Here is a 12,683-nt window from a genome sequence, read left to right as displayed (position 1 = left end):
ATAACAGAGCTTTAAAGGTCATATATATTGCTCGGACAACATCATATCATTGGCAAGCTAATATTATGAGGACAATAAACAATGATAAAAAATGACTCCTTTTTTGAGAAAATAAGACGTTTAAAATTGATATTCCGCAAAAAACAACTTAAGCGGTTAGTTCCTTCGAACACATGACAGATTTGACCTAGAAAAAAATTGACGTCATGAAATGAGATGTGCCTGCTTTGAGAGAAGGGACTGTAAACGCTCTCAACACAGAATGTATTAATACTGTTGTTGTTCTCAGAAAAAAACACTGAATCAAGTATTACAAATTTAATGGTTTTTAAACATATGGATAAAATCAGTCGCTTCTTTTTTATATATTAGTAAATTGTGATATTACAATTCATATGTATGTCAACAACATGAGAAATATTTGGACTAAAAAATAAAAATAAATTTGAGCTTGGAATTTAAGCGTGACCGATCTGAGACTAGTATATTCAGGTAGGCCTATACTAGTCTCAGCGATCAATATTGTATTTATTATGCAAATAAACAATTTCAATGAGACGGTAGCTATAACCTTTGTTGACATTTGAAGGCCGCGCATTTATACATGTATCAAAGATCATCTAGATGATCTATGCAGGAATGAACACTCTCCCCTATAGTGTCCACTTCATTTACTTACGTCATCAGCCCGCTGCCTTGAAAATTAATTTTGCTTCGAACGGGGGAAGGACTCGTACGAGCCCGAACTTTACCAACACAATTTCTCTTTTTTTTTCAGGAGAAATACGCATAAAAAATTGCAACGAGTGTCAACTTGTAATGTAATTCTCTTCGAATGGAGTTAAACTTGTTTTTGCAATAAATATGCAGTTTAGAAATGTTGAATAAATCTTAAGGCACACATAATTAATGAAAATTGCACAATATTTTGACATTATGTGTATTGGAAAGTTATTTCCTTTTTAGCGTGGATGTGAAAGGTAGCTGACATCAACCGCGTATTTGCTGTGCGTGATATTTAATTATCATGATTATTAGTTTTGACTAAATATAAAACAAGAAACTATTTCTTACACTATCAGAGTCATGTTTGGATTGTGCATGATAATGGCCGATTTCGAGCACTTATCATCATAAATAAATAACTTGCAAAAGGTAAAGAAGTCACTGCTCGCGGATTTAACTTGAGAATGCAACCTCTTGACGGCACGTTTATTTATCTAAAAACAATTTGGGAAAGTTTCGCGGGCTCTCACAAGCACAATTTGTTCAGCACGTTTCATAGGAGCACATTTAACTGGGCGTGGCACGGGTCTCGATTCCATTCCCCCGACTGTTCAAAATTAATTGATATTAACCCAAAATGTTCCCATTTTGGTGCATTTCCCCAACTGACTGACAAAAGGGCATCCCAACTTCCTAAACATATTTTTTGAAAAGTTATAACTGAATTTCAAAAAATAAAAATTTATTTGAGAAAACCTCAAAAAAGGAAGCGGGAGGGGACGTGAAACATGTTTATTTTTTTATTTGGCCTTATTGTAATTTAATGGAGTATTTCATTCTTTTTCATATCAAATAAATTGTAAATGTATGTACGACACATGATCTGCGACACAAAATTGCGCTGCAGTAATAAAAGCAAATACAGTATCAACGTGCCATTTCTACAATGCTGGCCAAAATGCTTTGGGACACTGATGGAAAACGCCTTATTTCCATAATTTGTAACGTGATGAAATGGGGGTTTCTTTGGTGTCAACCCTATACATTTTCCTAACACTCCAATTATCCCCCTTCCCCACCAATCAATGTTGGGTGTCACTAGGCGCGCGTGACCAAAAAAGTAGGATTCAACATTGACCGGGGGGAGTGGGGGCTTATTTACATTAACCCTATTTATGGCCAGCATTGTAGTTCCGGTTGTGCACATAAACAGAACTTTATAACGACTGAGAATCAAAAGCGTTAAAATCCTTGTGGTCATTATCAACATCAACATCATTATTAGTCATCATTATCATCACCATCATCACCATCGTCATTACCATCGTCATTACCATCGTCATTATCATTATCGTCGTCGTATAGTCGTTGACGACGATATGAAGAGATTATACTAAATTTGGATGGTAAAGACAATAATAATGAAATTGAGATATTTATAATAATAATAATGACAATATTATTGATAATGAAATGATCATGATAATAATATTAAACGATAGGGTGATGGAGGTAATATCCACGATTATCATGACCATTATAGACTGTTTTAGAGTCTAGGGATGTCACAGTAGCTGCACAATAATTCTGCCACACTGTGCATGCAAGCATAACTGTGAATTGAAAAGCGCGCGCTTCAAAGTTGGCCAATTTTAGAAAAATCCACGTCGAAAAATGAATTTCCTCATATGTTTCATTTATCCCAATTGTTTGAATTTTTAATATATGGTGTGTGAAGCCTTTCTGAGGCTACCATCGGGTTAGTACAAATTAAATATTGCTATGTTTAAGAGCTACTGCCTGTTTTATGAATTTTTTAAGATCGCTCATAAATCAGTAAAATTTAGTCCTATTGAAATAGTCTGACCTACCACCATTTAGATGAAATACTAATCTTTCTTAGCATGTAAATTATTTCCGTTGACAACGAATGAAGCACTTGAGGAAAACTAGTTGAAACATAACATTATCAAATATATTTCATAGTGAGTAGTTTACCAACCCACAATAGCTCTAAGCCGTTGTGTGTGTCCAAGCATGGAAATAGCTATTTCCACGGTCATACTATTTTTTGTATACGCGGTAGAGTGGAATGGCGGTTCCTTTTACCATTTACCCTCCCATGTTAATCCAGATAACAAAATGTTAATTGAAAGTCTCATTGCAAATGAATTTTTATTTTTACTTTTCGGATTTGGCTTTGAGTAATGGTGACACATACCATGTTTACAGTCAAAAAGAAAATTCTATTCCAGACACCATCAAAATGTCAAACTTTGTATTTTTTTGTATTATTTTTAAGTAATTAACTGCAGTTTCTTTATTCAACATCATAACAGGTTAATACTTGACAAATTTATGATGAATGAATAGACTTTCATTACATATTGAAAAAAATTACTCATGCCTAATTTACATAATAATATCATGAATACAAAATTAGCTGTAATTAGCTAATTTGCATAATGAATTACTTTTTGTGTATTTTTTGTTATCAATTGAAAGAACTTTGTATACATGTGTGCAAAAAAACCACACCCTGATATATCATGTACGGTTTTCTATTGCATCAATTTTGCATATTAATTAACTGAACTTAGTCATTTTTTCAGCTTTAATTTGTCTGCAGATTGGCCGAATTTGCCAAAAAAATATATTTGGTTAATTTATTACAATTATTCAATGATACATTTTTTAATTTTGTTTTCTTTAACGAAGTCAGGAAAGACAGGCATTTAACCTGTGATACTTAAATTAACGCTGCTTTTTCAAGCAAGTGTCCACATAAACCTTCAAAATCTCGAAATGTGCCAATTTTGTCATTACACCCATTTTGTGGCAGGTTTTTATTCCATTTACGAGCATCTTTAAATTGACACTACATCACAATGCATTGACCGATTTCAATTCCATTTTTTACTTTTTGATGCTTTAATAAAGCTCATTCATGTAGAAACATTAAATAACGTGTTTCTGCTATTTTCTGTGATATGTCTGTTATTATCAAGTCAAGACATCTGAAATCGGGAAAGTGTACGTTGATATTTCACTTGCTTCAACTTGCTTGATTTGACAACAACGCTGTTCGTAAAAGATATACATCATTAGCGACTCAATTAGCGTACGTTCTTACCTCACATAAAGTCCTCCGACCCTTAGACGCATACATATTACTGATAATTATCTTGGCATCAACATTCTGTAAAAAAAATTCAATATAAGTCTTTCTAATTATTTCTTCTTTCTTTTCTTTCTTCAAATTTAAGCCAAATACGCAGATTAATTCAAATCACAAGACACTGCTTATATAATTATACGACCTTATGGGTGTGAAAGCTTTTAGTGAGCCCTATATAAAGCAAGCGTAGGCTACAACTTAAATATACTTAAAATAATGTAATGAAACCCATGTGCCCGGCAAATTTTCGACTTTTCGGAATCTGATGGAGAATTATTTTCTGATGACCAAGGCTTTCAATAAATTACTACCGGTACTCTATAAGAAAACAAGGCTGTACAAGGCTGTACAAATTGTAAGTATTTGTGTTGGACCTGAGAGCACATCAGACACACCAAATTGCATTTTGAATACGAGGAATGTGACCCTGATATCAAATAAGTTTTTGAAAATCACTATATAATACAAATTTTATGTCAAATTATTACAAATTAATATTTTTGATATTTAACAGTCCTCGAAGTTAACTTTATAAATCTAATGATGTGTACTTAAAGTGTATGTAGCTGGGCGGAAAAGCCGTCCATCATATGAAAATTTTAACCTTCCGTATAATGTTTTTGTCGAACTCAGGTCCGACAAAAAATACTGTGCAAACGTTGCTATATCCGATCCCTTAAACTCAGAAAATTGAATTACCTATCACAAGCCGGTAAAGCTAGCTGTAAAACCCATTGTGATTGAATTTCCAATTGAATGCCAACATTCTATTACCTAAATGAGTTCACAATTTCACTTGAATTGTATAGTTTTCAGGCATACGTTTTAATTTAGTAAACTACAACAATGACAACAATACAATCATTATTATAGCTTTTCTCCAGCGATGCAGAGTTAATAATGCTATTATTGCTGCTTTCGTTCGTAAAAAACAATGAGTAATTATTTCTTGTTGCTTTTTGTATGTAAGATTTTGAAATTATTAAAATTAAGTTAAGGCAGTACTACACCCATTGATAAATTTGTGACTATTTTTGCATTTTTCTCAAAAAATAATAACACACTGGTAAGTAACAAACGTCATGTAGGCCTACATATTATAGGGGCAAGTAATTGGATTCCTAGCCCCCATAATACATAACTTTTGCTACCAGTTAGTTATTTTGTGAGAAAAATGCAAAAGTAGTCGCAAAATTTATCAGGGGGTGTAGTAAGGCCTACCACCTTAAAGGTACATTTCTTTCAAAGACTCGACACCGCATATACTCTCTGGCTGATCCATGATATCATAGCCATACAAATAGGATTTTTTTTGTATTATGCAATACCTTTAGGTTCTGAACTTGATGATAAGGATCTTCCGATGCAAATGTTTCTGAAGTGAGAACAGTGATGTTTGCTTCTTCCAGTAAATCAAGAAGATCATCAGCCGCCTACATGTATGAATATAATAAGTATTAGACTTTCGTAAAAAGAGGATGGTAACGGATGACAACGAGGCTTACTGAAAACCCGCCTAAAATGATTCGCCTTGGACCTCCAAGATGTTCTCTTGTCCAGGGACTCTTGTTGTCTATAAAGTGTGCTGAGGCCTTTCAAGTCAATTAAGTTGTCTACTTGTTACCTGAGAATTGTGCTGTCGGGGGGGGGGGTCTACATTATAATCTCTGGAGCAATCTGAGATCTGTCTTTAACACTTTTTCTACCTCGATTGTTGGGCCCTGCGGTGCATGGAGTAAAACATCAATGACCCCTTTTTCTAGCCCAATTTTGGTATGGATGGGTCTTCTTTTTTTTTTCATTTTTAAATATTTATATCGATGGGTCCAAATTTCTTCAAAATTTGGCATATTTGGGTCCACTCTCAAATTATCAGCAGCCCACTCCCAACTTGAGTACCCACCCACCTCCTCGGGTTGTTGGGTATAGCCGGGATTTTAGTGTGAGGGTCAAAGCCATATTTTCGGCCCCATTTGTCACATTTTATCACATTTTTTATCATTTTAAATTAAGGACATTTTATACTCTTTGCCGCGATGCCGTCTCCATTTTATCCCTAAACATAATTGGGGCAGTTTGTCAACCGCTCGCCCTGGCTACGCCCCTGTATTTTTAGTTTAGTTTAGCAATACATTAATATTTCGAAAACGATGTGAAATCCTTAAAACATGAAAAATGAACCTCAAATCCAGACACAAACCACATTGTCGCACCATATGGCAACCAAAACAACGCATTGGTTTTGTTGAATCACAGTGGTTGAATGTTTTGCAACCTACCAATGATTCTATTTCCTCCTTGCCATGAATGACGCCGACTTTATTCCATCCGAACTCCCGCAAAAGTCGAATTCTAGCTGGGTTAAACATTGTATCGGGCATAATCGTTCGAAAGAAGTACGGGTAAACATCACGATTTGACAATGCGGGGGATGAGGCTGCATACGACACCTGATTAACAAACAAAAAACAAAAATATTAAACAGAACAGCAAATTGTGAGTCGGTAAATTACCGGTAAATTTATACCGGGTTTTTTTACAGCCATCATAATAACCGTGGTAAAATAGGATAAAATAAGTAAAATATGAAATAAAAGGAATTTTTGTTTTTAAAACTTCTAGTAATGTTGGGTTTGTTTTGTTCTTTGTTGTTGTTAATAATGATTTTGTAGACCGCTGCTATGTATAATGTACAATAGACTAAAGTAGCTTTACTCTTTAACCAAGAGTGAATTTTTATAGCAAATTGGATAGTTCTTCACATGGTGCTTCACAATAAATGTATTCAGTCTGTTTAATGCATCGTCAAAAGGAGTAGATGAAGACATTAATTATTATTTATTGTAGAACTCCGTTTAATTTATATTAAGAAATTGCCAATAAACAGATTAAAATGCAGTGCACTATGTCGCACCAATACATCATACAGATCAAAATGGTATAGTCCGGGGGTATAGTGCGAGTGGTCTCCAGGTTCTGTGTCTTTGTCTTGTTATGAGAAAAAACATTAAAACACTTTTCGCAAATGTACAAATACTATATACATGACTTTTGTCCCACTTCTTTCAACTTCAGCTTTATTTACGAAGCTGAGAGCTGGGAGGTATTTGTACAAAACATGATTGTCTTCTGTTCAAGTATCTATATATAGCTCTTAAATTAATATTGAAAAGAATTGAATTTGTATCGGTCATGCATTTTAGCTATTTTATAATTTACTTACCATGCTTACTTAACTTATTTGCATTTCTAATTGGTAATTTACCAACATTTTTATTTTATCGTACATTATTAACACTGATACACATATATATTAAAAGCTACAGATATGTTTGTTTGTCTGTTTGTTTAAACGGTCGCTCCGTGTGGCCGAGACACGCTTGGGTCCTGATGGGACCAGGCTCAAACAAAATGCTCAAGCCAGGCTAAAAAGCCTATATAAGCATGGAAAGAGATGTATGGAAAGAGAAGTGATAAACAGATTTGAGGATAACATGGATAAAGAACAAGGAAAAGAAGTCCACTCCCAACAATCAAGTTAACAATTTTAATGTCAGCCTATGGGTCAAGAGAAAGGAAGTGCTTAATCCAATCTCAACTGCCACTGAGGCTGTTTATTTTCACAAACCCGTAAAAGTAGAGATTATTGACATAGGCATAAATATGATAATGAAAATAATGATAAAATAAGTAAGGTTAAAATCAAGTGAACTACCTTTTAAGGGATCTGGAATGAGCGTTTTGAGCGTTTCGACAGTATTTTTTGTGGTCCATGAGAGCACATCAGACATATCGAATTGCATTCTGAATACGAAGAATGTCTTTCTGATATCAAATAATTTTCATTTTTGAAATTCACGATATAATACAAATTTTATGACAAATTATTAAAATTTGATATTTTTCACATTTTGGTATATAGGCCTAACAGTCCTCGAAGTAAATTTTATAAATCTATATTCTTAAAGTGTATGTAGCTGGGAGGAAAAGCCGACGATCAATTGAAAATTGTTACCTTTCATATTGAAGATATGGATTTTTTTGCCAAAAAGACCTAATTTTGTTGGTGTTTTGGGAAAAAAATTCATATCTTCAATACGAAAGATCAAAATGTTCAACTGATCGTCGGCTTTTCATCCCACCTACATACACTTTAAGTATAAATCATCAGATTTATAAAATTTACTTCGAGTACTGTTAAATATCAAAAATATCATAAAATTGTCATAAAATGTGTATTACATTGCGAATTTCAAAAAATCAAAATTATTTGATATCAGAAGGACATTCTTCGTATTCAGAATGCAATTCGATATGTCTGATGTGCTCTAATGTCCCTCAATAAATACTGTCCAAAGGTTCATACCCCACCCCTTAAGTTGAATCGAAGACTCAAATGTTTGTATAATCAGGTTTATATTGAAACGGTCATGAACATGTAGTAATGGATATGTGCGACATTTTACATATTGGGAACGGTAGAAACTGCTTGGGGGTATTTTTTGACAATTATATTTTTGTTACGTGTTTTGAACCATGCAAATCATATTGTTCAATTGGAATAATTCGGGAATACCCCACGCAAACCACAAACGATCCAACGTTCTGTCGTGTGAGTTTTTTCGTCCTGCACGGATGCATGATCATAAGCTTTCATAAGCTATCATTGTTACATTGTGATTTGAAAATGTGAAACAGGAAGTTTAAATAACAAAAATATTTAATGAAATACCGTCTCTGTGATTTCAGTAATATATGTTCAACAGCAGGGAAATCCCCGGGATAAACACAACAATTGAATCCAGTGAGAGAACAATAGGGTCAGTTAAAAACGTGTTACTCAAATATGTTAGTCAATGAATTTGGTAAGACTTTGTTTACTTCCGAATTCCATCATTTGCAATACGAGCCCCTGGTTTGTTTTTGGCACAGGTTTATTCTGAACCCAGATTCTGAAGGCAAAGTCACAAAATACTTATGGAATCACCTTTTGATTCATATTCAAAGTATAAAAAAACTAGGATCAATTAATTACACGAATACACTGAGCTGTTACAAAACAAAATTATATAATCACATTTTTGTTTCAAAGTAAAAAATAAAAATTTCAATTGGAGTCATATTTCCTATAGGCTATATATGAAATAAGTAATGTCAAATATAGGCTATCAGGAGCACTTTATTGGTTTATCTTAACATTGTTTATATGTTCGAGTTAAACAGTTATGTCCGATTAAATTAAATATCTAGAAAACGAGTTGACACAATTTCCCCATGTTCAAGTTACAAAACAATGGATTGTTTTAATTGGGCATCAAAGAAAAAGAAAAACAACGAAAATGTTCTTATACTATCACTGAAATATTTTTAAATACTTAAAATAAATGTAGACCTAATTTGTCTTTATTTTTTCAGTTCATGAAAAAAACCGCTTATGTTCCCGATGAACGTAACTGAACACAATCACTGTTTTTCCTGTCAGATTATACATGTATAACAGCGGCAGGTTGTGAAAATGATACCTGAAAACAGATATTGAAAGAAGCTATATAGTTACAATTCAAGGGAATATCTGTAAATTTCCTGATATAACAAGGGTCAATGTACTTTTGTACTAATTTAGTACGTGTATGACTTATTCTGATGACGGCAATGATTTATATTAATATTGTTAAAGCTTTTATAACCTTGCATACATCACACATTCTTGGGCCATGTTTGGTGTCCATTGACAGTCATATACTTAAGCTATTATGTTCCTGCTCACATACCATAACTTTGGGCCAATCAGAGTGAGTTCATCTCCTACTCCCACACATATTCTAATTGTATATTAATTATGTTGTATCAACCAGAAGTTAGTTATGATTGGATCTGTTATGATTGGAGAGTCCGGTTATACTTATAAGAAAACAGAAAACTAATCCCTATTTTACTTTTGTATGACAGATAATCATTTTGTAGATTTTCTTTCATACTTTGTTGGAGTAAAGTGCCTCTGGTATTATAGCATAGACTTAAAGACCCATTCACTGAGCCCAGCGCAAGTGTAAAAAAATTAAAATTGTTTATAAATTGCTTAAAAGTGAAGGATAAGTCATTCACATTGTCTTTTGATATTTTTGAAATTAAAAATGTGGCCAAAAAACCCCGAAGAAAACAGTAGTTATGGCGAAGCTGAAGCCCCATTCAAATACATGTAGCTATTTTATATACTGACAGTATATAACTTGCAGATGCCATGCAAATGTCTTATTTTACCTTAAATACAGGGCTTTGGCTGAACCACTCGCAGGCTATGTTAGCACATCTATGAAAATGACAAGGTAATGATACCAAAATCTGAATTTTGATGATTTTTACGATGTCCGGTTGAGCAAATCACTGAATGGGCCTTTACATATTTTGCCGCTTTTAATTTTTTACTTTGGAACAAAAATATGATTTTATAATTATTGTTTATTACAACCTTAGAATTGATCCAAGTTTAGTTAATATCTTACCGTATTCAGATTCCAGTGGTATGCAGTACCAGCAATGGCCTGTGATGATATGGAGCAACCGTCTCCAGCCAGGAGCAACTTCTGAGGCTCATTGTAAAGTTGATCAAACAAGACACGAGTGCCTAAAGAAGGATCACACTGTATAAAATACAACATCAGAATAATTATTACATCACTACAATATCAACTAAGGGTCTTTAATCCGAAAAGGGTTAAAATTAATGTGTATGGCATATTAGGGGTTAGGGATAATGTTAGCATAGGGTAAGTGTCATGGATAGGGTTAAGGGATATGGTTAGAGTTTAGTAGAGTTGTGTTAGCCATTTTAAAAGCAAAGGTGATCAGGCCAGACCCGTATTAACCAGGATTTATTGGGGATGCTGAGACTAAAACGTGGACTTTTTGCGAATTTTTCCTTCAAAAAAGGACCAATTCCAATTGAAATTTTCCCTATTGCAAAATGAAACAAGTTATGCACAATAACATAATGTTGAGCCACGTTGCAAATTTTCAAATGTTTCAAATGGACTTTCAAATGTTTCTTGAAATGATAATTATGTTATTAATACCATTCCTGCCCAACTAACCTGTGTATCATTCCAAACCATCCTTAGATCATAATCAGGCAATATGTCTTCTCTCTCGTTAATATGATCCAATCCCATAGCCACTGCGGGTAAAATGCCACTAGCATCCCAGGCACCACCATGAGAGAAGAAACCGCCGATATAAATCGGTGTTTTGCCGACATTTGATGTCGTTGTCGTTAAATTTGCAGCCGTAATACATGCAATACAGAGAATAAATCCAATGAAAGCTTGAACTCTCACATTATTCTCAAACATCTTGTTTCTTTTGACGGCAGTCTTCAATTGAATTGGTGTCAGTAAAAGACACTACCAGAAAGCGATCAATTATAAATGGCGCCACATGGCGCTGAATTTTAGTCAAGCGAAATCACTATTATTTACAAAAGTAAGTTTCAATGAGATTTTAACTTCTCGTGTTCCAACAAGTGGGAATGATACCAAAGTCACTGTCACGTATACGAGATCTCTACATTGGTATGTATCGGGGGTAGAAGTTATTGACTCTATATGGATGCCTTTTGAACAATGTTCAGTAATGCAGTGAGTAAACAATAAAAACGAAAAGGTTCAATGCATTTCAGCAGAATTTTTCAGAACGGATTTAACAAGCGTGTAACGACATTATGACATAATTTATTTATTTTCAGTGGGATCTTTGGTGCATGACATTACAGGTTCAATTTCTGGTGGCAGCTACTTGTTAGGCTTTATTTTATGTTGACTTGGTACAGAAGTCTTCTTGAAATGGCGACTTAAAATGCCCTCCCGCCCACCCCATCCAGTATGTAGAATACTCGGGTAAATGAACCTTAAGAGTATACCCCGTCTTTAGATGAGGGCGTTAAGCTATCGATCTGTATTCAGAGAACCATACCTCAGTGCATGTAACTCGCAGTCAGTTCCTAACAGAGCGGATGTTAACCACTGACTGTCCAAATCCGCATAATGCTGATATTTATACCCGCATGCGAAGCATGGACGGGTATATTGCCATCCTGTGGTTTCATCTCCTTCTCCTTATACCCGCATGCAGCGCATGCAGGGTATCTTCCCATCCTGTGGTTTCTTCTCCTCCTCCTCCTCCTCCTCCTCCTCCTCCTTCTTCTCCTATCAAACACATCATTCTGTCAAGGCTAGCGCTAAAACTACAAGGGCCCCAGGGCCCATATGTGGTACACTTATGGCCCCTACCCCGTAGATGTGCCTTTTGCCCATCTCGGCCCCAGAGGTCAAAGGGCACGGGCCCCAGGGGCCCAAAAAAAAAAACACAAACCATGCCGTTTCTCATCAGATGAAGCAGCCTCAGGGCCGTGAGTTGGTACACTGATAGCCCCAGGGGTACTCTATAAAAACAAGTATACATGAGCCCCATATGTTATATATTATGGGCCCCAGGGCCCCAAATGTTAAAAATATGGGGCAACAGATTGACAAGCCTAGCTCTAAAGCTACAAGGGCACTAGGACTCATATGTTGAACAGTCATGTATAAGCCCTAAATTGTAGATGTGCCTTTTGCCCATTTTGGCCCCAGATGTACAAGGCTAGAGGCCCCAGGGGCCCAGGGGCCAATGTGTTAAAACAAAGGGCCGGCCGTTTCTCAGCAAATAAAGTAGCTACAGGGCTCAGATTTGGTACACAGATAGGTTTTCAGTATTATATTGTCATATGTATATATGTACCCCA

General features: G+C 35.0%; 1 protein-coding gene across 1 annotated transcript in view; it reads right to left on the bottom strand.

The window, feature by feature from the left end:
- The window catches only part of LOC140138013 (gamma-aminobutyric acid type B receptor subunit 1-like), a 28,756-nt gene extending 17,246 nt beyond the window's left edge, over nt 1–11,510 (bottom strand). Inside the window, exons 1-5 of the mRNA XM_072159844.1 lie at nt 10,996–11,510; nt 10,408–10,545; nt 6,184–6,354; nt 5,233–5,337; nt 3,860–3,925 (exon numbers count right to left, since the gene is read on the bottom strand). Of these exons, the coding sequence (XP_072015945.1) occupies nt 3,860–3,925; nt 5,233–5,337; nt 6,184–6,354; nt 10,408–10,545; nt 10,996–11,253 (738 nt within the window). The 5' untranslated portion in view covers nt 11,254–11,510. The remainder of the gene's footprint in view (nt 1–3,859; nt 3,926–5,232; nt 5,338–6,183; nt 6,355–10,407; nt 10,546–10,995) is intronic.
- Between the last annotated feature and the right edge of the window lie 1,173 nt (nt 11,511–12,683).

This window comes from Amphiura filiformis, chromosome 17 (assembly GCF_039555335.1).
Source record: "Amphiura filiformis chromosome 17, Afil_fr2py, whole genome shotgun sequence".
Classification (NCBI taxonomy): Eukaryota; Metazoa; Echinodermata; class Ophiuroidea; order Amphilepidida; family Amphiuridae; genus Amphiura; species Amphiura filiformis.
The sequence above is the reverse complement of the archived record's forward strand: the minus strand, read 5'-3'. Positions and strand labels throughout refer to the sequence as shown.